The 27276-nt window shown below is 44.2% G+C and overlaps 1 protein-coding gene across 13 annotated transcripts in view; it reads right to left on the bottom strand.

The window, feature by feature from the left end:
• Positions 1–13812: 13812 nt before the first annotated feature.
• CTNND2 (catenin delta 2) overlaps positions 13813–27276 on the bottom strand; it is a 944995-nt gene continuing 931531 nt past the window's right edge. For all 13 annotated transcript variants that reach the window (XM_032278818.1, XM_032278821.1, XM_032278825.1 and 10 more), the window contains 2 exons: positions 22128–22201; positions 13813–15014 (listed from right to left, as the gene is read on the bottom strand). In XM_032278818.1, the coding sequence (XP_032134709.1) occupies positions 14754–15014; positions 22128–22201 (335 nt within the window). In that variant the 3' untranslated portion in view covers positions 13813–14753. The remainder of the gene's footprint in view (positions 15015–22127; positions 22202–27276) is intronic.

Here is a 27276-nt window from a genome sequence, read left to right as displayed (position 1 = left end):
TTATGACATTGGTCTTGGCAATAATTTAATGAGTCTGACACTAAAAGCAAAGTTTAACACAGACAAAATGAGACAAATGGAGATGCATGAAACTGACAAGCTCTGCACAGCAAAGGAAACAACAGAGTGAAAAGGCAATTTACAGAATAGGAGAAAATATTTGCAAACCATCAGATAGGGGTTAATTTCTAAATATATAAACAATGCCTACAACTCAATAGCAAAAAAACTAAACCTGATTTAAGAACAAGGTAAGCCAGGTGCAGTGGCTTACACCTGTAATCTCAGCACTTTGGGAGGCTGAGGCAGGTGGATCACCTGAGGTAGGGAGTTTGAGACCAGCCTGGCTAACATGGAGAAACCCTGTCTCTAGTAAAAAATGCAAAATTAGCCAGGTGTGGCAGCAGATGCCTGTAATCCCAGCTACTCAGGAGGCTGAGACAGGAGAATCACTTGAACCCAGGAGGCAGAGGTTGTGGTGTGCTGAGATTGCACCATTGCATTCCAGCCTGGGCAACAAGAGCAAAACTCCATCTCAAAAAAAAAAAAAAAAAAAAAAAGAACAGGTAAATACTTAAATAGATATTTCTCCCAAGAAGCCACACAACAGCCAACAAGTACATGAAAACATGCTTGACATTACTAATCATCAGGGAAATGCAAATCAATGTCACAATGAAATGTCACTCACGCCTGTTCAAAAAGATGAACAATAACAAGTGTTGACCAGGATGTGGAGAAGAGGGACCCTTGTACATTGTTGTTGGGAATGCAAAATGGTACAGCTCCTATGGAAAACAGTATGGAGGTTCCTCAAAAACTAAAAAATGAAAAAGAAAAGAAATACCATATTAATATAGTTTGGTTGTGTCCCCATCTAAATCTCATCATGAATTTCCACATGTTGTGGGAGGGACCTGGTGGGAGGTAATTGAATCATGGGTCGGGTCTTTCCCATGCTGTTCTGTGGTAGTGAATAAGTCTCACAAGATATGATGGGTTTATAATGGGGAATTTCCCTGCCCAATCTCTCTTTTTTTGCTTGCTGCCATCCATGTAAGATGTGACTTGCTCCTCCTTGCTTTCCTCATGATTGTGAGGCTTTCCCAGCCATGTGGAACTGTAAGTCCATCAAACCTCTCTCTTTTGTAAATTGCGCAATTTCAGGTTAAGTCTTTATCAGCTGCAAGAAAACGGACTAATGTACATATCATCTAGCAATCCTACATTTGGGTGTTTATCTAAAAGAATTGAAACAGGATCTTGAAGAGATATTAACATTCTAACATGCTTTGCAGCACTACTGACAATAGCCAAAATGTGAAAACAACTTAAGTGTTCAGTGACAGATGAATGGATTAAGAAAATGCGGTAAACACACACACAAATATTAGTGAGTCTTAACTAGGTGTGGTGGTGCATGCCTGTAATCACAGCTGAGGCAGAGGATTGCTTGAGTCTGGGAGTTTGAGGCTGCAGTGTTCTCTGAATGTGCCTGTGAATAGCTGCTACACTCCAGCCTGGGCAACATAGCAAGATTCTCTCTGTAAAAATAATTTTTTTTTAAAAAAGGAAATCCCGCAGTATGAGATAACTTGAGTGAAACTTGAGGATGTTATTCTAAGACAAATAAGCATCACAGAAGGACGAATACTGTGTGATTCCGCTTAAATGAAGTATCTAAAATAGTCAAATTCATAGAATCAGGGAGTAGAGTGGTGGTTGTCAGGGGCTAGGAGAAGGGAAATGGGAGTTGCCAGTCAAAGAACATCAAGTTTCAGTTAAGCAAGATGAACAAGTTCTAGAGATCAGCTGTGCATTGTTGTTCCTGTAATCAACAATATTGACTATATTGTCCTCCTAAAAATGTGTTTGAGGGTGGATCTCATGTTACGCGTTCTTACCGTCACCACTACCACAAAAAAAACCAAATCCAGAAAACCGCACACTTGTACTGCAGTTGGACATGTTATGGGTAACGGTGTGCTAAGCTGGCCTGTAATGGCTTGCTGATTGTTAAATTTTCTGGAACGTTGCATGCTCGCTGTTAAATATAGCCATTATTAAGTGTTAAATCATATAAACTTACAACTAAACAAATTAAATGAAAAATAAAGACAATATATTCAGAATCCATCACAACCTAATTATTTCACTGCATTTTTCTATTATCTGTGTTCTACGGGTTACCTAAGTTATTATCTATTTTATCTGTATCCTGAAAAGTACATATAGGTTTACTACCAACCGCCCTGTGTTCAGTGACATCATATTGGTACTTCGAAATTGATCATGGTATGTGAACTTATACCATAGAAATTGGTAAATGATATAAATCAAAATATTCTTTGAGAGTCAGTTGTTAAATGTTCAGCAGGCCACCAGACACCACTGATCCTAAGCCAGTTCTTTGCAAAAGATTTCACAAAGACTCCAAAATCGAGCAGAACACATATTACCACCAATTTCCTAATACAGAGAGACCCAGCCATTAAGTTGCTTGCCCAAAGAAGGCTTTGGAGTCCTACTCTACTCCATATTTTCACCGTTATATAATTTTAAATCAACTATTAATAATTGAGATAGTCTCAATTATCTATGATTATCTATGATAAATGAAATTAATTATTAAATCCTTACATTTATTTTTACTTTTTCCTATAAAGCATAATACACTAGAAAAATAATGGTAGAAATATAAACTAGGGCTGTCAGATAAAATACAAGATATCCAGGTAAATTTTAACTTCAGATAAATAATGAAAACATTTTAAGTGTGTTTCAAATATGGCATAAGACGTATTTACACTATAAAAGAAAGTTGGGGGCCTGGTGCGGTGGCTCACGCCTATAATCCCAGCACTCTGGGAGGCCAAGGTGGGTGGATCACAAAGTCAGGAGTTCAAGACTAGTCTGGCCAGCATGGCAAAACCCTGTCTCTACTAAAAATATAAAATTAGCTGGGCATGGTGGCACAGGCCTGTAACCCCAGCTACTCGGGAGGTTGAGGCAGGAGAATTACTTGAACCCAGGAGATGGATGTTGCAGTGAGCAGAGATCGCACCATTGCACTCCAGCCTGGTCAATAAGAGTGAAACTCTGTTTCAAAAAATAAAGAAAAATAAAATGTGGGGTTATTTATCCCAATTCAGCGAAACACTAGCTATACTTTCCTGTTAACAAGACAGGAAGATTTCTTACTATATTTCTATTAAATTATTTTTTAAAATCTGTAAGTTACATGGATGTGCTTTGGTGAAGAATTATGCAGAGGCAGACATCCAGGCCTGCATGACCCAGTGGGACTGGTGTGCAGGCGCACACCTCCACTTGTTATACAACCTGTTTGTGTAAGCTCATACTTGGCTCTATGCCACTATTGCCTTTTTGTTTGTTTTGAGACGGAGTTTTGCTCTTGTCACTCAGGCTGGAGTACAGTGGCACAATCTCAGCTCATTGCAACCTCTGCCTCCCGGGTTCAAGCAATTCTCCTGCCTCAGCCTACTGAGTAGCTGGAACTACAAGTGTGCGCCACCACATCTATCTAATTTTTTGTATTTTTAGTAGAGACAGGATTTCACCATGTTGGTCAGGCTGGTCTCGAACTCCTGACCTCAGGTGATCTGCCTGCCTTGGCCTCCCAAAGTGCTGGGATTATAGGCGAGAGTCACCGCACCTGGCCATATGCCAGTATTGTTTGTAAAAGGTGTAACTGCCCTGCTGATGCTGTACATGCTGCTCAGCTCTCATGCCCAGAGACAGAGAGTAATGCTACTGCCTCTGTAAGGGAGAGCTGGTGCCGTAGGTCAGGGAGTGCACCTGCAGGCGCGCGCGCAGCAGGAGCTGTGGAGCCTGCTGCTGAGAGGAGCAGACAGCCCAGACAAAGGCAGACAGGGAGAGAGCTAGCATGAGTAAGCTGCTCACGAGAATGCTGCTGAATGAAACTACACTTCACCTTCCTACGGCCCCTGAGTGTTCTTTCAGCTCTCAGCCGCCCACCCACTCCCCTCAGCCCTCGGCACAGGCTGGAACCTGGCCCTGAGCCTGACATTTGCTGCAGGAGCGGACCTGACAAAATCTTTCTTTACCACTTCCTCTGTCAGTTCTCCCTTTTAAACCTTTGCAAGGGTCAAAGTTAATTGCATAAATAAATTGCTTATGATTACCTAGTGCAGGTTCAATAACCTATTGACTGAATTTCCACCTAAACGGGATTGCCAATCTCCTTCCTGACTTTTTAAGACTTCTCTGCAACAGCCTAAAACAAAACAGAAGCATTTTAAAACAGTTTCCTTGGTCTTTCATGGCCATTTCACCACATGGTTTGCATGGTCACCTCCTCTTGCGGGGATAGAACAGTCTCCTTGTCATTAGCACACTCTGGTGTCAGGTGTGTCTTGGCCAGCGGCTTTAGTTTTTTACGGATTAGAAATTCTTGGGAAAGTAAGTAAAGCTGCCCTTCAGAATCACGGATCTTGGGTGAACAGAAAATCTGACTGGGCTACCTCTCTAACGGAGCCCAGGAGTGTGTCTGGGCCAGCAGAGCAGTGGTTGGCAGGTTGACTATTGCACCTGTCATGTTAGTGTGTGGCTGTTGAAAGCTGGTGCCACTCATCTGGGCAATGTTTCATTAGCTACGAATGCTCTTTATTTTCAACAGGGCCCAAGGATTAGTGGCAATGAGCTCCCCGCAGAAGGTCTGGGACTGGGAGTTGTGGAAACGGAGCTGGCAATTTCACTGCATTGGTAACTTAGGTGGTGTGTGTTAGCAGAAGGGGAAGTGATAAATGGCCATGCAATTTGGAGGCGTTCCCATCTGGAAACAGTATTCTCAGAGCCCGACTCAGAAGGAAGACGGATCATTGCTCAGCTTCCTAGCCTGCGTTATGGTTGTTTCAGCGATTTGATCATCTGTCAGCGATTGTTCTCATTGGTTGTAGATGGTGAACACGTGAAGAACATAATTACTTAAGAACCTGAAATTGCTCCTAATAGTGTATTAAGGCAATAATATAATTTCAAATGCTTTCAGTTATAAATCTGCAGCCTATTTTACTGGTGGTTGAATGAGATATATTATGATGGTGACGACAGAAAGTATGGAACACTTTTCTGCTTACTAAAATTGACATTGAGTTTAAAAACAGTAATCATGTTTTCCTAACTTTTCAGAAAAGTATGTTCTTTTTTATAATAAAATGACAATACAAATACTTAACTGGGTTTCGTCTTGAGATTGCTTCCATCGGTCCAGCCTTCTGTTACTTCTTAGGGGCGGGCAGGGAGGGTCTCCAGAACATGGTCATGAGTAACTGACTATCACCTGTTGTGTGACAGTCTTGCGATTGGTGCTTTCTGAGTGCTCTTAGAAGAGAGCCCGGTTATTTCTATCTCCTGTTCTGCTCTCCTCCACTTTGGCTTTAGCCTAATTGGACTCCTCATGGTCATAAGATGGCTGCCAGGAACGGACAGTTGCTGAATGCTTCCTTTTCGTTCAGCTGGAGGAAAATAAAAACTCAAGATCCAAAACCTTTTCTTCTACCATAATGACATGACTTTTTCTCACATTTATATTAGTTACATGATTTGTTTTTTGCTTCTTCTAGTAAAACTCATCATTTTTGCCAATATTAGGAAATACTGGCTAAATGTTTGGAGGAGGCTGAACCTATTGCTGCAAAATGTTACCAGTTTTGTGGTAGATTGTATCAAAAAGGCGGCTGCAGTCCTTCTATCCCACAGGCTCTTCCATCAGCAAAAGCAGTCTGTTTCCCCGCCCTGTCCCCTGAAACGGAGCAGTATTTTGCAGCTGCATTGACTGATGGAATGCATCCTGACTTTGGTGGCTGGCTCTTTGCCTTGGGATATGGGTTTTGGGAACTTTGAGATAATAAGTAAGAAGTCTGGCTGCCCTGAAGCATCCCTGCTGGAGAGACTCCGTGGAGGGAGCTCAGAGGACGCCCGAGGAGCCACAGCTGTCGCTGTCCCAGCTACTTGAGTCTCCCAGCCCAAGTGCCAAACAGCTAAGTGATTGAGTATTTAAGGGATTCCAGCTTCCAGCCCCAGCGCCTCCGCAGCTGATTCTAAGTGCAGCACAGCTGAGCTGTCCCCCATGGAGCACAATCCAGGTTACAAATTCTTGAACGGTAAGTTCTCTCTCTCTCTCTCTTGTTTTTTAAACAACAACTTTTGAAGCGGTTTGTTACAGAGCAATAGAAAATCAGAATTAGTCTAGTTCAAATGGTGTGTGATTCTCAACTGTCTTTGATAATTAAGAGCTGGGTATATAGTCAGAGAGTAGAATTGGAATAGTGCTTCCATTGATGACAGGTTAGCTCAGGTTAGCTCAGGGGTGCACATGCAGTCTTGACATGACCAATGATCTGCGTGTAATTCCCACAAAGGCCAGTTTACTTTCCCCTGCTCCGTGACTTAACTATGTGATTATCTCATAGATGTCTGCTTGCAATTATGAGAATGTGAAGAAACCTTGCAGCCATTAGGAAATGGGCACCTGGCTTCTCTGCTGAGTATGGGATCAATGGAGGCTGTGATGAGAACTCCCTGAACAAAAACATACTGTTGGGTCCATCAGGGGCCAGGCTTCTGGTAGTCTGGTCATACGAGAAATGAGGATAAGTAGCCTGGAGCAGACGGGGTTGTAGTGGGGTAGTAAGGATGAAACTCTGGAAGAGAGATTGATGGCAACGGTAATTGGTGTGGCGGGCGCTGGTTGTGGGGGATGTATGGTGAACAGCAGTAGACAGACACTGCGGCTCACTGAGCTGAGGATCCGGCGTATTCCCCATTGCCCTGTATGGACGTCATGGTGCTGAGTAAGGGGCGCACCCTGCAGAAGTAGATTTTTTTCTTCTTTCTGGCTCCTTTGCTTGGTACACTTATAATTATCTCTGAGCCAAAAAAGCTCCAATTTAATGTCCAGCTGCAAAAGTTTATATTCAGCTGCATGATATCACAGCATCTTATTCCCCTTTTCTAAAAAATGAGGCTGAGGATACTGTGGTGAACAGGACAAGAACAAATGTTAAAACACAATGAAATCAAAACCACATTGAGATACCATCTCATGCCAGTTAGAATGGTGATCATTTAAAAAATCTAGAGACAACAGATGCTGGAGAGGATGTGGAGAAATAGGAACACTTTTACACTGTTGGTGGGAGTGTAAATTAGTTCAACCATTGTGGAAGACAGTGTGGCGATTCCTCCAGGACCTAGATATAGAATTTCCATTTGACCCAGAAGACCCATTACTGGGTATATATCCAAAGGATTATAAATCACTCTATTATAAACATGCATGCACACGTATGTTCATTGTGGCACTGTTTACAATAGCAAAGACTTGGAACCAACCCAAATGCCCATCAATGATAGACTTGACAAAGAAAATGTGACACATATACCCCATGGAATACTATGCAGCCATAAAAAACAATGAGTTTGTGTCCTTTGTATGGACATGGATGAATCTGGAAACCATAATTCTCAGCAAACTGAGAATAAAATAAAACAGCAAATAAAACAGAAAATAAAATTAAACAGAAAATCAAACACCGCATATTCTCACTCATAGGTGGGTGTTGACCAATGAGAACACATGGACACAGGGAGGGGAGCATCACACACTGGGGTCTGCTTGGGGGGGACTAGGGGAGGGACAGTGGTGGGTGGGGAGGTTGGGGAGAGGTAACATGGGGAGAAATGCCAGATATAGGTGACGGGGGGATGGAGGCAGCAAACCACATTGCCATGTGTGTACCTATGCAACAGTCCTGTGTAATCTGCACATGTACCCCAGAACCTAAAGTACAATTAAAGAAAACAATGACGGCAATACAATACTGTACACAAGAAGGAGTTGTTCCTAAACCATTTGCATGAGCATGAGTTACCTTTGCATTCGTTAATAGGTTTATTCTGCTGCCCCAAAATAGTTCTCCATTCCATCTTTGATTGTCCCAGGCCATGGTCTCATCCCAACTGCTAGCCCATTGCCAAGCTTTTCACTGCCTCTGCCCCCTGCCTCCCGTTCACTTACCCTCATCTGCTTCCAAAAGTACCCCCGAAAGTCCTACATGATCTGCACGTTGCCATGTGCAAAGGTTTGTTCTCAGCCATCTTTCTCCTTGTCATCCTCTGGGCCCACCAGTGGCATTTCCCACTCTCTGCACATGAATCGCTCTCCTTCCCTGGTTTGGATAAAGTCCGCTGGTCTCGTTCTTGACACCCCACCCACTTGGCGTTCTCCTCAATCCTCTTTCCTGCCTCATGCTGCTTCCCCACGGGTCCTCGTCATCCTGCGATTCTCTTTTCTCCAATTTTTCTTTTTCATGGGTGCTCTGTCCACACCCACTTTTCAGCTTTTAATCCCAAAGAGACGCCCGATTCCACATCTCTAGTTCAAAGCACCAACTGCACATCCCGTTGCCCACGGTAACAGCCTCCCTGCAATCACCATCAGCACAGGAACTTCTCACGTCCAAAACCGAGTGCATTTTCCTTGCTGGAAAACCTTTTCCTCTTTCTCATGGATGAGTTTCCACGGCTGGGCTCCTGGTTGCCTAGGCTCACAGCTCAGGGGTGTCTTTAGGTGTCTCCATCTCTCACTGAGTAGTAGCCAAGGGCTACTCGTTTTGTATCTACATTATATCACATTAGTTTTATTTCTCTTGCCTGTCATTCTTTTAGTGCAGAATCTTATGTGTTTTTGAATCATGGCTGTCAGACCTTCATGTTCCTAAAAATCACCTTTCGATAATGCAGATTCCAATGTGGGACCCAATATTCTGCATTTCCAGCGAGCTGTCAGGCAATGTTGATGCTGCTAATCCCTGAACTACACTTTAAGTAATGAGTTTCTGGGTTAATTACTACAGTAGTCTCAGAAGTGATTCTCCCTCAACCAGTGGTTCTCAACATAAGGACCCCAGACAAGCAACATTATTATTGCTTGGAAACTTGTTGGAAATGCAAACCCTTGGCCAGTTCCAGCCCTACCCAATCAGATACTCTTTGAATAAGCCATCCAGCTTATGTGCTCCAGGTGATTCTAATGTATGCCGAAGTCTGAAACTCACTGATGTCTATCTTTACAACCATCACACACACCCACACCCCAGCATCTTTGCAACAATGTTGTAAATTTTCTTTTTTTTGTAGTGTTTCTGTAATATGGCTTTCTTCTTTTTGTCTGTGTATCTATGTATGTATTGATTTTTAGAGACAGGATCTCACTGTGCTGCTTAGTCTGGTCTCCACCTCCTGGATTCAAGCAGTCTCTCACCTCAGCCTCCCCAGTAACTGGGACTATAGGCATGCACCACCACACATGTCAAAATACAGCTTTCAAGGGCCTCAAACTTTGTCCCCAGCAGACTCCACTCGCTGTCCGTCCTCCTGTTCCTAATTTTAGAGTGAAATTGGCTGCATGTTGTTCTCTGTTCACTCCCTGTCCTTTCTCCACCTTTGCCTTCACTTGTTTCTTTTTCCTGAAGCGGCCCCATGTTTGCTCATTGGAAGCCTCTCCGCTCCTTATGTTCTTGCCAAATGCTGTCTCTGCTGTCTCGTATTTCTCAGGTCACTCGGCTAGGAGCAAATCTTTTTCCTTCCTCGTCCTCAGTTGTGGTTGGCATACTGTGCATTGCATTAGAGCAGTGGTTCTCAGCTGGGGTTGATTTTGCCCCCGGGGACATTTGCTTCCACCTGGAGATGGTTTAGATTGTCACAGCTGCAAGTGCTCGTGCTATAAGCATCAAGTGGGTTGAGGCCAGGGCTGCTGATGAATATCCTGGAATGCGTGGAAAGCATCTCACACCACCCCCAAACAAATAATTATTCAGCCCAAAACGGCAGTAGTGCACTGGTCGGAGGCCCTGCAGCAGACCTTTATGTGCGTCTTCCATTTTCCCTGTGAGACTGTTGTCAGCAGCACCCTGGGGCTGTGTCTTCATCACGCAGGCAAGTTCCAGTACACACAACCAGGTCCGTAAAAGGCTTGTCTTCATTTTATTGAGAAACGGAGCAACCTACTATTGTAAAGTTTAAAAACGCGTGGTCAGTGCTTGCTTATGTGGTTATTGTTGAAGTTGATGTCAAGAATTCCATTGTCTTACGAAGGCCCGAACTTGACTTAAAACTCCACTTTCGTTATTACCTAGTGTGATAGGGAGTCGGGGGTGGGCCTTATTTCTTCTTTACCTTCATGGCCGATGAGGCTTTAGGTGCAGACAAGTTACTGATGATGGAACTGATGCAGAGATGAATGGTCAAATGCCTGCTTTGCTACTTTGGAACTGGGTACTTGCAACAGGGGCTACGTTAGAAAGCTTCTGTCTGGAGAACCCATGCTTGGGTGTGTTCCAGTTGCTGTGTGCAAGCAACTAAAGGTCTTGGTCTTGGCCAAGCCTGTGGAGGACACCGAGAAGTCTCATTGCTATGTATCTACAGGTTACGAAGCGAGATGCTGTCTTGTGATGAGGTGGTGTGCCTGAGGCTCTCTTGCCCACAGGGACCTCTCTGCAGGACACAGACCAGCACACTTGAATGCAGCTTGTGATCTGAAATGCACCACGGGAAGGGAACTGGTTCTGAGAGCCGAACCAGGCTTTGGTGACTCAAAACTCCAGTTTTCTTATTAAGCCCTTGGGTGCCAGTTCATCTGTATGAGTCCCTTGGGGCAAACTGAACTCAGAAGTTTTCAGATTTTAGAAGGTAATCTGGTTGTGCACCACACACTCCATAACACACTTGGCAGAGTCTGGGCAGGACCTGGTAGTCAAATGCACTGTGTATGAGAAACATCGAAGGAGTCTTACAACATGAGAGAAACAAAGACCATTCATTTCAGGTCAGGTTTTGCTACCAAGTGCATTACAAAGTGTTTTTTTGGTGTTGGAGACTTGGGGATTTTAGAGAGACCCAGGGATACAAGGCTGATGATAGGAAGATCAGTTTGGTCTTGATGAGATGGTTGCCCGGCATAAGCTTCTATTATAATCTCGTTTCAACCACACTGTAGAATTGAAATGTCAGGTGGGGAGTGGAGCCATGGGGCCTTCCAGGAAACGTGGCTGTGGAAAATCTTGCCTCGTCAGTGGTCTCTGGCATGTCAGCGGTCTCTGGCCTGCGATGTGCGGATCTCTAAAGCACACACCCTGGGCTCCCCTGATTGCTGGCTTATTTCTTTCTCTTTGTCACACAGAGCTTCCTTTGGTCTTGAGTTAAAGGTCAGGTTTCTGTGAACTGACTGGCCGCAGCCTTTCTTGTCCTGCTGTCTGAGGTGGAGGTGAGCTGAGGCGCCCGAAGTGTCCTATTTGGTGGGTAAGAGACCCCAACAGCCTGGAAGAACACTTCTGTAAACAGCATTTTGTCAGACCAGAGCCATGTTCATTTCCCCATTGCCATGTGAGTGAGAAGACTGAGTCTTCAGACAGTCAGACCTCATTTCTTGGGGGCACAGTTCTCAGAGACGAAGGGGACAGTAGCAAACATTGAAAGGGAGCTGAAGAGAAACAAGACATACCAAATACACTGAGGGTTGTTTTGTTTGTTTTTTTCTAATGAGTTTCAACAGTGCTTTTTTTTAAACAGCAGCTTTCCATAATGCACGAGTCTTATTACTATGAAATGGGTCATCATTGGTTAAACTTCACTTAGGTTAGCTCCAAGTACGACATGACATCTATGTCACCCTGATTCTTATAAACCTGTTATTTGACTGTCTAATGCATGACTCTTAGTGAGGATCATAGCATGAATGTGTGATAAGAAAAAGATCTTAGTTTTACATGTCACTGTTATCCCTAGCGGTGGTTTCAGTGTTCCTTCCTCAGTCCCTGGTGATCCACACTCTCAAGTTAAAAAAAAAAAAGGGTCTGGATTTTACGTCATATTAAGTGCACTGGGTGTTTTGTGGTCTACCACAGGGACTGAACAGAAAAAGAAATTTCCTCGTTTCCCCGCTTTCCTCTGAAAAACACTATTCCCATCTCTGCAGGAAAATCCAGGCTCTTGTCGATGCAAGACACAGCCACTTGGGGGAAGGGGTCTTACTTGGTCACTTCAGGACAATGAAAGCCAAAACAAAGGTTTCTTGTCACTTGGGGCTTTTATCCAGTACATCCCACATTACAAACAATAAATCGCTGGCTGACCCACCTTCTTTGCCAAGGGAACCTGTTGGGGCTTTAGCCTATTTCATAGTTCAAGTAAGACCCTTGTCTATCGACTTATCTACCTATCATCTATACCCCTCCACCATCTATCACCTATCTGTAGCTATCTGTCTTCTCTTTATCGTCTCTCTTTCTGTCTACATCTATCCTCGATCTATTTGTGTATGTGCATCAAAAGGAACAAAGGACTGGCTTGAGTAACGTCACTTTACAATTTTTCCCGCTAACTCTTCTTCTGATGCCAGAGGCTCCTAGCTGAGTCAACTAATCACAGCTTGGCACAATGTCCTCTCAAACAATTATGGGATGCAAAGACATCCTTGGTCTTCAAGAGTCGCAAATGTAGGGCATGCACTGAGACTCAAAAATCATAAAGAAAATATAAAGTTTCTCCTTGGAGGAGGCAAGAGTCGCAAATGTAGGGCATGCACTGAGACTCAAAAATCATAAAGAAAATATAAAGTTTCTCCTTGGAGGAGGACTTTCATAGCACATTAATTCCACCGCACAACTCCAACCAGAGCATGAGTCCTATTGCTTCCTTCTGGAAAGGTTAAGCCAGCTATTACGTTACAGGTAAGTCATGTCCATGCCACATTCTCTTTACTGTTGCATCGTCTGATACAGACCAAGTGGAAACCTGCCTCCGATGTACTGTGTTCCTCTCTCTAGAGGAGCTGCAGCATTCCTGTGAGGGAACCCAGAACTACATGTCCAGCTTGTACATAATTTGCAGGAAAATTCGTACATACGTTTCTGTGTACTGCTCTATTCTGAAAGTTAATTTTTCATTTCCAAAACTATGCATGAATTGAGTATCATTTGATTGTTGTTAAATTTGGAGAAAGCACCATTTACTTGAGACTGAGCTGAATTAAACTATGGAGAGTGAAGGGAGCCAGTTTTAAAGGACGATGGCAGCCAATTTCTTTTGTTACTTATGTTTTTTATTTTTTCCAAGAACAGTTAACATTTACTAGGCACCTATTGGCCTCAGTCACTTGCATCTAAAGAGCAAAGCTAATTTACCCACGGCCCGTGTTCTTTTAAATGGTTAGCCTTATTTCTGACCTCTGTTAACCACTATTCTACGTTAGCTTCAAGTTCAGTTTTAATAACCTATTCCATAGTTGTCTACTGCTCCCTGCCACATGAACAAAAAGTCTGGGGGAATAAGGCGAGCAGTTTACATTTTCTGTGGATACTTCAAGTAATCGGCCCCAAAGTAAAATTGAGTTGGCCATGGTTTATTGTGTTCTGAGGGATAAAATGTGTAAGGAAACGGACCTGGAGAAAGAGTTGATATCCAAGTATGTGTGAATGTGTGAAAATCGTATAACTCCACTTCAACTGGCCTAATATCCTGAGTCACTAGATGGTCAGAAGAACACATACAGTACAAAAAGAACAAACCGATGGACATTTATACTAAAAAACGAAAAACAAAGTTTGTACAAGATGAACAGCAAATGAAATAGCTTCTATCAAAATAAAATCTCACACAGGTCATTTTTCTAGTACGTGGACATACATACACCCACACACGCACAGACACACAAGCAAGAATGTGTATTTTGTAAGATATAGGTCCTTGGAAATAGACATTCTTAGCAAATATGGATGACAGATCAATTGTAATTTATTTTCTTTTAACACTGTATCATCATAAAGAAAACTGGTATAAATGAAAAAATCTATTTCAAATATCTACATCTAAAATTTTAGGCAGTGAAAAAGCACTTTGTTGACAAGGAGTGTGGAATGATGTATGTTAATTGTCAGAAACTGCTGAATGCCTTGTTTAGTCGCCACAAACAAATTCACATATCAGAACGAACAATACTGCTAAATATTCCTTTTTTCCTGCTTTTTTTTTTTTTTTTTTTTTTTTTTTTGTTAAAACATACTGGGAGAAAGTAAAGAAAAACCGGAAATCCATACATCTTTCAAAAGTTTGAAATTGAAGCAATATTTAGAACCATAGATGAGGAAACACGGCGGCATTGGTGTAATATACACAGCGCGCTTTTCTTCTTTAATCTGTAATGTACATCAAATACTTTACAACAATGCATTAACAAAAGGCAAGAAACATCTTGCTGTACAGAGGAACCCCAATGCAACTTGAAGCCTAGAATCACAACGGATGAAGAGGGTAAACAAAGCGTGAGAAGCCGTCCCCCATACAGTGTGTAAACTATTCTGTGTCTTGTGCTTAATGATAACCCTCACGCTCCACCGGCCCGAATGCCTCGTCTCCTCCCATCAGCCACGTTCAATACAAAGCCCTTCTCATTATTCTATAGCTCACGCTAGAAAGGTGCTACCCACTGTCGTATTTAGGATCGCTTTAGCGTTCTACTGATTTCCAAGTTAACCTGCGATTCATTTAGCTTTCTAAAATAGCTCTTAATATGTCCTTACTGGTTATCACAGCCTTCCTATGGAACAGGCTTTAACAAACTAAATTTGCAGGAGAAAAAAATAAAACAGAAAGAAATGTCTTGTGGTTATGCATGCACATGCACTGTTCCCGGAGCGCCTGTGCCCCGCTCCTCACACCCAGGAGTCGGGGGAGGCCGGGTAGTGGCTCGTTTCATAGTTCAGTTCGCTGTAGGGACGGGCAGCTGAGTAGAAGTCAACATAGTTGCCGGTGGACTTGAGCCCCAGGTGCATGGTGTACTCGCTGGCGGGAGGGCGATGGTGGACCTGGTCCTCGAAGAAGGACTCGTCGTAAGTTCTCGTGGAATTCTGAAATGGCTGGTAGGTCTCGTAGTCTTTTCTGCTGGGCTCCTGTGGGACTGGCTGTGCTGAAACCTGAATGGGAAAGAAGGGCCACACTGGGTTACTCGGTTTCCCTTGACTCAACCTCCCTCTTGCCCCGGCACCTGGCTCTCCTTCAAAGAAGAGGTCGTGTGCATCCAGGCATCCACCACTGCGGCACTGCTCCTCCAAAACTTCCAACTGCCATTGGCTTTCCTTTTGAAAACTGGCTCCTACATCCATGTGCTATCATTCTATATAATCTTTATCATTATTGTGGCAAAACATACATAACATAAAACTGCCTGCTTTAAGACACTTTGAAGCATAAGATTAATTAGGTGGTATGAAGCACATTCACAGTGCTGTGCAACCATCACCACCATCTTTTTTAATCATCCCAAACAGAAACTCTGTGCCCATTAAACGTAATTCCTCACCCCCTCTCTCCCAGCCCATGGCAAGCACCATTCTACTTTCTGTCTCTAGAAATCTGCCTAATATAGGGGCTGCGTAGAGTGTTTGTGTGACTGGCCTCCTTCACTAAGTATCATGCTTGCGTGGTCCATCCATGGTGCTGCATATGTCAGACCTTCATCTGTTTTTGTGGCTGAGTAACATTCCACTGCATGATGTGCAGTGCTCCACTGATGAGTGCACTGAAGGCCCTGACTTCGCCGCAGTGCGGTACATCAATGCAGCAAAATTCCGCTTGCACCCCATGATTGTATCCATGTAAGAAGGAAATATCCCATGCTATGCACAGACCACATTTTATTTATCCATTCATCCATTGGTGAATACTTGGGTTATTTCTATCTTTTGGCTGCTGTAAATAATGTTGCAATAGGCACTGTTTATAATAGGAAAGACTTGGAACGAACCAAAATGCCCTTCAATCATAGACCAGATAAAGAAAATGTGGCACATATACACCATGGAATACTATGCAGCCATAGAAAAGGATAAGTTCATGTCCTTTGCAGGGACATGGATGAAGCTGGAAACCATCGTTCTCAGTAAACTGACACAAGAACAGAAAACCAAATACCACATGTTCTCACTCATAAGTGGGTGTTGAACAATGAGAACACATGGACACAGGGAGGGGGGCATCACACACCAGGGCCTGTTGGGGGGTGGGGTGCTAGGGGAGGAATAGCAGCGGGTGGGTGGATTGCAGGGGGATAACATTAGGAGAAACACCTAATGTAGATGACGGGGGGAGAGATGCAGCAAACCACCATGGCACGTGTATACCTACGCAACAAATCTACATGATCTGCACATGGACCCCAGAACTTAAAGTATAACAACAACAAAAAAATAATGTTGCAGTAAACATTGTGCATTAGTACCTGTTCTAGTCCCTGGGGTCCCTATTCAAGCACCTGCCCCTGAAATGAGCAGAATCTCCCAAGGTGTAGGGTGATGGTAACCCTACAGCAAGTGCATACCAGGTTGCTAATATACAGTAATTGGGGAGGAGGTCTGGTGTGAATTATAAAACACTCTTAAAGAAATACTGTTTGATCACTTCTGGGTGAACTCAGTAATTCCCTATTAATTTAACTAAGGTTCAGCATGGAAACATCCTCTAGAAATTGGTCTTAGTTAATAGATAATGATTTGTAATTAGCACGCTGTGTGTAAATGAATGCATTTAATGGCTTGCACGTAATTCTTCTCTCGAGTAAGTGAAACTCCCTCTTATATATGTCATTGATTTACACTAGTAATTGACCTGATCTTCAAAGGAAGTGGTGAACTTCATCACAGCAGCTGTCTAGGATGTCCCACTTGTCTAGTTAGTGGTGGCTGAATGAATGAGGTTTCTGTCTACCTGCAAAAGTCAAAGTCCATACAGCGTAAACCTTTTTTAGCCTGAGAGCTAACAAAGGATGAGAGGAACATTTGGAATAAATGTGCAACATCTGCAATTAAATTCCGTAAGTCCAGGTCTACCGGACTGCACTGCTAGGTTGGGGTGCCCTTTGCTATTCTGTGAAGAGCTCTGCTTGTGCTTTGTTGCGCTTCACTCCAACACAGGGCTGCTTTCCAAGTACAAGACATGCAAAGTCTCAGAATCTAGAGGTTTGGAAAAATTACACAGGGAAGGAACTAGATTTGCTGTGTTTTTAGTTCAGCAGGCACCCTATTCAATATTTAGCAAATTCTTTAATACTCCAGTAGTCATTAATATTTGTATGTGTGTGTGTGTCTGTCTGCATCAATATCTATAATTTATCATGTCTGTCTTCCTATGCACCCACCAATTCATCCATCCGTCCACCCCGCTATCAAACTCCCACCTTCTAGATGAGAAAACCGAGGCACAGAGAAGTTAAGAAGCTTCTCCAAAATGTCATAGCTAGTGGTGGTGTGAGCTGGAACTGGAACACACGGCTGGCTGACCCGACACCCAGGTGCTCTACCAAGCTAGCCCAGTGCCATCACAGTCAGCGTGGCCAAATCTTGGAGGACAGGCCTCAAGGAGCTGACTCCAGGCTCTAAGATAAGAAAAAATATTGGTGGACAAAGGAGACCAAGAAGTGGTGTGTTTTCTTATGCTTATTCTGGGAGGCAGGGGAGACAGTGCAGGAGACAGGGACATCTTCAGGGGAAGACACTCACAAAGCTTATGGGTCTCCTCCAGAGTGGCTTCTGCTTTCATTTTTTTTTTTCTTTTGAACAACCTCGTTCAAATTGCTTTTACTGCTGTCATGTTCTCTCTGGTTGGTGAATATTTTGGAGCTGGGCATCAGCTTTCTGAGCCTCTTACCTCACAGAATTAACTTCTTCTATTCAGCTGTACTGTTCATAAAGTCCCTCCTTAATCACTTCTGAGGTTTGGTGCCCCAATCCCAAGAGCGTGTACAAATGAACTGTCGCAGGTGGCATGTGAGGCTGCCGAACCTGGGGGGTGCTGAATTTGCTCACTAGTCTTGGGGTATGGACATTTGCTGGTGAAACACATCTGCAGTGGAGGAATATTGGCTGCATTTTAAACTTTAAGGGATTATCTGACAGTGCTGAAAATCTGGCTGATGAAATGACCCCTGCAAAAGCCCTTCCCACAGAAGAGCTAAAAATAAATGCATTAAAAGTTGCAAAGTTTGCATCAGTCAGATTTGGATGAGGGAAGTAGAATGATTCCCTGATAGAGCCGTGGGATTTCTGAATCTTGCTGTCGGTCATGGTCTAGGGGAGCCCAGAAACACCGAAGCCTGAAGCTTTTGACTGCTTTGCCTTAATGCTGCATCTTGTTTTAGAAAGGGGCTGTGACCAGCAGCTCACTCCAGGGTCAATATGCCCACACTCTCTGTGCTCTGTCCTGTGGCTTCTGTTTCTACCAAGTCATCTTTGCTGAATTTTTTCCTCAATAGTAGAATGTTCACTCTGAATTATGAAGGATAGTGTCACGACACCTTCCAACTCTGTTAGCATAATGACAAAAGACTTATTTGGGTTTATTCCTTAACGAATTCGGCAGCAAACTGGATTTATTTTAAACACAAGGGAACTAGCAGCCCAGTACAGATCTTCCAACTTTTCCATGTCAGGAAGGCTAAAGACTCAGATGATCATAGAAAATGAAGGAGGCCAGACGTTACGTATCAGTGGTTCTCAAAGCATGATCCCCATACCAGCAGCATCAGCATCACCTGGCAACTTGTTAGAAATGCCGATGACTGGGCTCCACTCCGGACCCACTGAATCAGGGCCTCTGGGGTTGGGACCCAGCAATCCGTACTTGAACAGCCCTTTGGGGAATTCTGGCTCATGCTCTAATTTGAGAACCACCAGCACGGAGGTGAAAAAATGGGACAGGAAGACAGAAGAACTAGGTGGAGTGTTTGCCTCTTCCTGGCCGAGGGACTGAAGGAAACAGGTATCCTCCTTGAATTTCACCTTCCTCATTTCTGCAGACAATTACATCTGGCCTGCTCATGTGACAGGGGGACTAAGGACACCAGGAAGGAACTCAAGATGCTGGTTTTGTTGTCATCAGGTATCATTTCAGTACTGGTCATCAAAACAGCAATCTTTGTTTCTAGTTCCTGAACAGAAATCCTGTTGTCAGCCACATAGAGTCCATTCAACATGATATTTCACTTTATAAATATGGGATGGACTGGTAGAAACACAAAAGGAGTTTTAGAAAGTATGCATAGCTGTCTTTTTTTTTTTTTTTCTTTTTGAGACAGGGTCTCACTTTGTCACCCAGGCTGGAATGCAGTGGTGCAATCATAGCTCACTGTAGACTCCACCTTCCAGGTTTAAGCCATCCTCCTGCCTCAGCACCCCAGGCAGCTGGGATTACAGGCATGCGCCACCATGCCCAGCTAAATTTTGTAGTTTTTGTAGACACATGGTTTTGCTATGTTCCCCAGGCTGGTCTTGAACTACTGAGCTCAAGCTGTCTGCCTGCCTCCGCCTCCCAAAATGTTAGGATTACAGGCATTAGCCACTGCATCCGGTCAGTTAAGTCTTAAAGTGGTGTCTGTAACCCGTTGACCTCAGACAGTCAAACCAAAGATCACAAACTGTGTTTTACACTACCGATTGTTTCTTCTAGGAGTCTTTAAGCTCAGAGTTCACTGAAAATGTGCCTGGGTCCCAGACGGTCACAGGAGCAGCACCCACGTGTGGTCATAGGTCTGGTGCAGGTGCCTCCTTCTCAGCTCTGTCTTTTGTCTTATCTTGTAGATCTACTTGGAACTGATTTCCCTCCATGAATCGCTTCCCCATAAGCTTAGTCACTATCCAGTGTGAAGCTCCCGAGACCTGGCTGGTGACGGAGCCACCCAGGAGACAACAGTGCTCAGCAGAGGACAAGCTTCAATCTTGGACTGACCAAACCCTGGAGCATTTCTCCTGGTGAAACTGTTCCAGGTGTGAAGTTCTGGGGTAACTTTTGGCCCAAGGAAGCTCCCAGCCTGGAAGCATTTCATCGAGAATGGTTGGCCACACCTGTATGGCCAGAGACTCCAAGTCAGGGACACTGTTTATGAGTCTGCTCTAGGACTCCTGACCATGAAAATGTGTCTTTTGAAGGGTTAGGATGGTTGCACCCTATTGAGTCCCCAAGAGAGAAAGCTGCACGTAAAGACAAGGTTTGCTCCTATGACATAGTCCAAAGTACATAAAATGCTTTCTTTCCTTCTCTCCAAGTTCACTGAGTGTCATTATGATCTCCTTGGAAATACTTCTGGGGGGAAAAAAAAAACCTTCTCTTTGGCGGACATTTAAAAATGTTGTTAGATGTTAGGCTAAGATACAAAGATCCAATCATCCACTTCCCTTGGCTGGTCCCTCTCAGGGAAAGATGGTGGACCTGAGCTATGAAGACAGCTCTGTGGGGGCCTGCCTGCAACACCTCAGTGCTAACAAGGGGTGTGGAGCTTGCTCTTCCTCCAGGATGGATTTTAGAAACATTCGCCTCAGACCCAGAGGCCTTGGTGAAGACCCTTGGCCTTCACTCTGAGACCGAGTCAAGCACATTCTGGGGACCTCTGGGAGAAAGGCTATGGCTAGGTGGTGTTCACCTCGCAGCAAGGATGCCATCTTAGCACATTAATTCTCGTTTGCGTCAATGCTCAGGATCTGCTTAGGTAAAAAGCATGTGCCCCTTAGAGTCATATGGACCGTCCTCTAAATCTAGATGGCAGGCAGTCTTTTGGAACCTACTGCAGCCACTCTGTGAGATGTCAAAGACCCCTGGTCACCTCAGGGCCTTTCTTCAATGCCAGTGATAGCAGGACTCCCGGGAGGGGAAGGCTGGTGCAGAGGGAGCTGGTTCTGGTGAGGAGCTTCTCTCTACCTGGGGAAACTCAAGACAGATCTCACACTCTTGGCTGCAAAATCTCAAGGATCTACTACAACCTGACAAGAATCTGTAATAACTGGCAACAGTCTGCTTACTGTACATCCTGAATTTTGTATTTGCCACAAGAAGCCTGGTGGATTTCCATAAATGAAGTTGGCATTTCTAACACATTTTGTCTCTGTTTGTCTTTACGCTTGGGGAGGCAAGTTGGCGTGTGAATAGTTGGGACCTCCCTGGTGACCTGGTGTCTACAGCTCATGACCCTGTTTATTTAGTCATTGACTTCTTTGCTTTTAGCAAATACTAGAATGGAGGGGAGGCTGATTAGATATTAGCAACACATCAAATAGGCCGTGGGGGCCAAGCCGTTCACCAGGAGGGTCACAGACAACACCACATGTCTTCCAGAATGCTGCATGTGGACTGGGATGATGCCCAACGTGGGAAGGAGAGATGGAGGAAGTTTCTTATCAACGAGGGGGAACAGATTGTGTTTGCTGGCTTTTATAGTTCCTGCAGAGCCAGGGAAAATGAGCCTTCAATAAATGTTTGCTGAATAACACACACACACACACACACACACACACACACACACACACACACACAGTGTCTCTCTCAGATTGGTTCCTTAAGAATTTACTGTTCAGTGCTCCTCAAACCTGAATGTGCACACAAGGGCATCTAATTAAAATGCAATTGTGCTACAAAAAATCTTGGTCAGGTTAGGGTTAGGAGCCAGAGAAGGCTCTCTCCTGTATTTCTAACAAGATTCCGGGTAACGCTGGTGCTGCTGGTTCTCCAACTAGATTTTGAGTAGCAAGACACTACAATGCATTTCATTTATTGCAGAATAATAGAACTTACTTATGTATCCTATCTTTTTCAAGCTCTCTATTGAGCTTGCTGTGTCTCCTTTATTGGTAGCGACTGTGTATAACAAGCGCTTCCTTCCTCATGCATTTGCAGGGTTACCGGAGTGTCGTGATCTCTGTCCAGTAATTAGACAATTCCTATTTAGTAACAACATCTTACACTGGTCAATTTGGGGCTTTCTTTTAGCTTTGCACCACAGTAAAATACTTGCTTTCTGCAGTAGATCAAGCACGAGGTTCAAAGGCCATTTGCAAATTTGAGGCTGTTCTGCCGAGTCCAATACACACACACACACCCACACACCCACCCACATGCTGCAACAGGCGTGAGGAGAGGGCCTCAGGGGACCTTGCTTCTTTTTCAGTTCTTTATGTATATTGGAGGAAAACTGATGTTTAAAATTCCAGGTGATTTCACATGAGTCACATTGAAAAGGAAATACAAAGGAGTTGCATGCACTGTACCTGGTTGTGTTTGATGTCTTCAGTGGGCGCACCATATGAATTCCTATACAAAGTTGAAATTCCAGTGTTTTGAGCTAAAAGCAAAAGGAAAACAAAAGTTTAGCAAAAGAAGCAACATTACAAATGAGGAGTGATTGTCAGTGAGGCACGTTCTTGCCCTGACAAAGCTTGTTTTCTTGGGGACCATTCCAAGCAGAAGACATTCTTTGGCTCTGAACACTGCATTTTACATACAGATATTAAAAAAGGAGAACAGTTATTCTAAAAATCCCCACAGTATGTCAGCCGCTTGCAATAACGTTCACATCGCAGACAGGGTCAGGGCAGATGCTGCAAACAGATGGTCATTTTGTAAGTTTTATGGCCTTCTTTTCTGGTGAAAACTGGCGGGTAATAAAGGCTTGTCACCTGCACTGAAGCATGCAGGAGTCCGTATCAGCAGCTTAGCTTTTAGCTGGAGAGTGACAAGAATAGAATTTCTAATTTGAGCTCTCAGAAGTGCTTGATCATCCTTCAGACAGTTCATTTCTTATAGGCCCAAAGGACGGGTAGGGAGCATCGCCCGCATGTCCCCCACGCATCTGGAAGCCTGCGGCTTTGCAAACCTGCTAGAGGCAGGATCCCGCTCTGTTGTCTGGTCTGCCCATGGTCTAGCTGAAAGAGACAAAAGTCTCCTCTAGTTGCCAGCAGCTTCCGAAGGCCCAGAGAGGGGGCCTATTTGCCCACTTCCTTATGGGAGACCCTTGAAGCTCAAGGCATCCACTCACAGGAAGGGCACAGGGCACCACTCCCCTCCCAGCTGCTGAAGGGTCATGGGTCAAGAAAGCTTTGGTAGAATGACCATATCATCTAGCAATCCCACTGCTGGGTGTATATTCAAAAGAAAGGAAATCAGTATATCCAAAGATATCTACACTCCCATGCTTACTGCAGCACTGTTCACAGCAGCCTAGATGTGGAATCAACCCAAGTGTCCATCAACAGATGAATGGTTAAATAAAATGCTGGCTGGGCACAGTGGCTCACACCTGTAATCCCAGCACTTTGGGAGGCCAAGGCAGGTGATTCATGAGGTCACGTACTCAAGAAAAGCCTGGCCAACATGGTGAAACCCGGTCTCTACTAAAAAAAAAAAAATGCTGGGTGTGGTGGCAGATGCCTGTAATCCCAGCTACTCAGGAGGCTGAGGCAGAGAACTGCTTGAAGCCGGGAGACAGAGGTTGCAGTGAGCCAAGAGAGTGCCATTGCACTCCAGCCTGGGTGACAGAGCAAGAGTCTGTCTCAAAAAAAAATGAGGTACATATTTTTTTTCTATTTGTTTTTAATTTTTTTGTGGTTTGTAAGGAGCTGTTTTTAATTTTTAATTTAATTTTTTAAATTGTACTTTAGGTTCTGGGGTACATGTGCAGATCATGCAGGATTGTTGCATAGGTACATACATGGCAAGGTGGTTTGCTGTCTCCATCCCCCCATCTCTTATATTTGGTATTTCTCCCCTGGTTATTCCTCCCCACTCCCCTGCTGTCCCTCCCCTAGCCCCCCACAACTGACTGCAGTGTGTGATGCTCTCCTCCCTGTGTCCACATGTTCTAATTGTTCGACACCCGCCTATGAGTGATGACATGTCGTGTTTGGTTTTCTGTTCTTGTGTCAGTTTGCTGAGAATGATGGTTTCCAGATTCATCCATGTCCCTATGGAGGACATGAACTCATCTTTTTTTATGGCTGCATAGTATTCCATGGTGCATATGTGCCACATTTTCTTTATCCAGTCTATCATTGATGGACATTTGGGTTGGTTCCAGGCCTTTGCTATTGTAAACTGTGCCACAATGCACATATATGTGCATGTGTCTTTATAATAGAACAATTTATAATTCTTTGGGTATATACCCAGTAATGGGATTGCTGGGACAAAAAGTATTGCCATTTCTAGATCCTTGAGGAATCGCCACACTGTCTTCCACAATGTTTGCACTAATTTGCACTCCTACCAGCACTGTTTGGCCTTAAAAAGAATTAAATCCTGTCACTTGCAGCAACATGGATGGAACTGGAGGTTATTTATGTTAAGTGAAATAAGCCATGCACAGAAAGATAAATATCGTATGTTCTCACACATATGTGGAAGCTAAAAAAAATTGATCTCATGAAGATGGGCAGCAGAATGATGGTTACCAGAGCCTGAGAAGGGCAGCTGGGAAGAGGGGTAATAGGGGCTGGTTAATGGGTAGAAAAATACATTTAGAAGAGAAAGGATCTAGTGTTTCATAGCACCACAGGCAACTATAATTCACAATAATTTATTGTATATTTCATAACAACCAGAATAATGGAATTGGGGTGTTCCTAACATAAATAAACAATACATGTTTAAGGTGATGGTATCTCAATAACCCTTATTTGATTATTATACACCATGTACTTGTATCAAAAGATCACATGTACCCATAAATAAGTACAACTATTATGTATTCATAATTTATTTTTTAAAAAAAGCTTTGGAAAATGCTGTCTGTCTAGTGTCAGTGGGGTATAAAACTCTACAACTAGGAAGGGCTTATTGTTTGCTTCCAGTATTTAAGGGATAATGAACTGAGATCATATGCCACCTATAGGTCACAATGTAGAACGGTCAGTATAACCTCTCAAGGTCTAAGTTCACTCCACCCATGATTTTTAGAGTTCATACAGCTGTGCAATAAAAGTCCTCCTGGAGAATTCGGCTGAGGAAGTGAGGGCTGAGAGCCCGTTTTCCATTCTAAAGACCATTCAGCTATCCCCTCTGGTTGAATGTATGCCACTCCTGTCTCCGTATTATGGTGTAAACCACCATCCCTCTCTGGACCACTGCTGCTGACTCTTCTGCGATGTCCCAGCTTCCACTCTGTCCAGCCTGATTCCTCCCTCCATCCTGTTACCAACAGCCGAATGATGGCTTTGTTACACAGGTCGGGTTCTACCTCTTTTCCTGCTTGTAACACTCCAATGCCCTTTGCCCTGAGATAGCCCTCTCCTACGGCCACGGGGCCCTGCGAAGTTTGGTTCCTGCCTAACTTCCTACCACGCTTCTCCCTCCTCACCTCTTGTTAAAGGAGCCCCAGCTATGCTGACCTTCCTTCTTCGGAGCGGCCCGCACTTGTTTAGCTTCGGTGAGGTTGACCTTGCTGATCTTTCTCCCTGGAACTCGCTTCCCTCAGACTTTAAATGTCAGCCCACGTCAGGTGAAGTAACCCTTCCACCTGCACCCCACATCTCATTACTCTGCTCATTTTCTTCTTCCCACTCAACACAGCGCAGTAGCATCTGGTTGGGAACCTGTTCTATTGTTTACCTTACGTACCATCTGCCTCCCTCTTCCAGAGCAGAAACCCCATGAGGCAGAAACAGTCTGTTCTGCTCAGAGCCTGGCACAGCACCTGGCCTCAGTGGACACCCATAGAGGAAGCGCCCTATTTGCTGAATGAATGAATGAGTAAACCTTAGATAAATCTGCCTTCAGAGCTATAATTTGCTGATGGAAGATGTCACTTCAGGGATAAGGTGAAATCTTGTTTTTTCTGCTGCTCAGAATAAAATGCATATATATTTTCTAGAACATTTGCACTACTGTAGCCTTCGTCTCCCTCTCTGTTGTGAAATCATAAACAGACACCAAGACCCTCTTATCAGAGGAATCTGAAAAGCATGAGGCAGAGTTTGCGGCTTCTGAGCCTAGGATATTTCTACTGGAAATTCTTTCCCCTTACTCATTTAAAGGAGGCTGTTGCCGAGACTGAACTACCTTTGCGGACACAGGAGGCAGAGGAATTCACGGAGGCTCTGCCCTGTATGACTGAGCTAATAGTGGACTCACAGAAGAATGCCTTTCTATTTTTCCAACAGCCCCTGAATACCCAATTTCCAACTGAATCAACACATTGAAAATTAGAACGCCTTTCAAAAGCATAAGAGGCCGGGCGCGGTGGCTCACGCCTGTAATCCCAGCACTTTGAGGGGCCGAGGGTAGATTACTTGAACAGGAGTTCAAGACAAGCCTGACCAACATACTGAAACCTTGTCTCTACTAAAAATATAAAATTATCCAGGCGTGGGGGCAGGCACCTGTAATCACAGCTACTCGGGAGGCTGAGGCAGGAGAATTGCTTGAACTTGGGAGGCGGAGGTTACAGTGAGTTGAGATCTTGCCACTGCACTCCAGCCTGGATGACACAGTGAGACGTGGTCTCAAAAATAAATAAATAAAAGGCATAAGAGAGACACTGACAAAAACCAACAGACCACTGGATGAAAGGGTATGTGGGACGCTCAGATGGGAGGGAAAAAACCCCAGGTGAATTTAAAAGTCAGGCAGCAGAGCTGCTGGGATTATGCAACCCTTTCTTAAGGTGAACTGAACACATGAGGTTCCCAGGCATCCAGGACTGCAAGAACTCACTGCTGAAGCCCTCATGCCTGAATGAGCAGCCAACTGGATTTGTCAGGGCTCCTCAGTGGCAGAGCAACACTTAGGAGAGAATAGTTTCAAAAGGCTTCATCCAAGCTAGGAAATGAATCCAGAAAAGGAGGGCAGGGGGAGCCTGAAATAAACACCTAGATGGATCTGAACTTCTAAGAGCTCGGCAGAGGAGATGGTAGCTTCACCAAGGAGCTGTTTCCACTTCCAGCCCGCACAGGCTGCATTTTGAGGGTGAAGCTTCCCTTGTTTTCATAGCAGAGGGAATGTTTTCTTGGCAGGGAATGAAACAAGGAAGATGGCAGTTTTTCAGGTTATCCTTCAATGCACTGAACTTTAAGTGTCCTGTGGATTTGTTCTCGAATGAGACAAAACATTGCTTTTGATGTGGAGGCCACAAGAAATCTGATTTTGCACGTAAACCCTGGAATGAGTTTGCAAATGGGCATTTGCTAACATCCTGCAGGGTGGAGGTTGGAAACTCAATCTCCTGATTCCTATGTGAAAGGCTGGCTTCCACCCGGCTTGGCTGGGACTTATTCATACTACTACTGAAGGTAGCAAACGGCCACTATCCTCACTTCTGCTACCCCACCATCACCTCCGCTACCCCACCGCCACCTCGGCTACCCCACCGCCACCTCCTCTACCCCACCGCCACCTCCGCTACCCCACCGCCACCTCCGCTACCCC

This window comes from Sapajus apella, unplaced genomic scaffold, assembly GCF_009761245.1.
Source record: "Sapajus apella isolate SASKATOON/1434 unplaced genomic scaffold, GSC_monkey_1.0 scaffold11, whole genome shotgun sequence".
Taxonomy (NCBI): Eukaryota; Metazoa; Chordata; class Mammalia; order Primates; family Cebidae; genus Sapajus; species Sapajus apella.
Note: the sequence above shows the minus strand (reverse complement) of the source record. Positions and strands in the feature narration are given on the sequence as shown.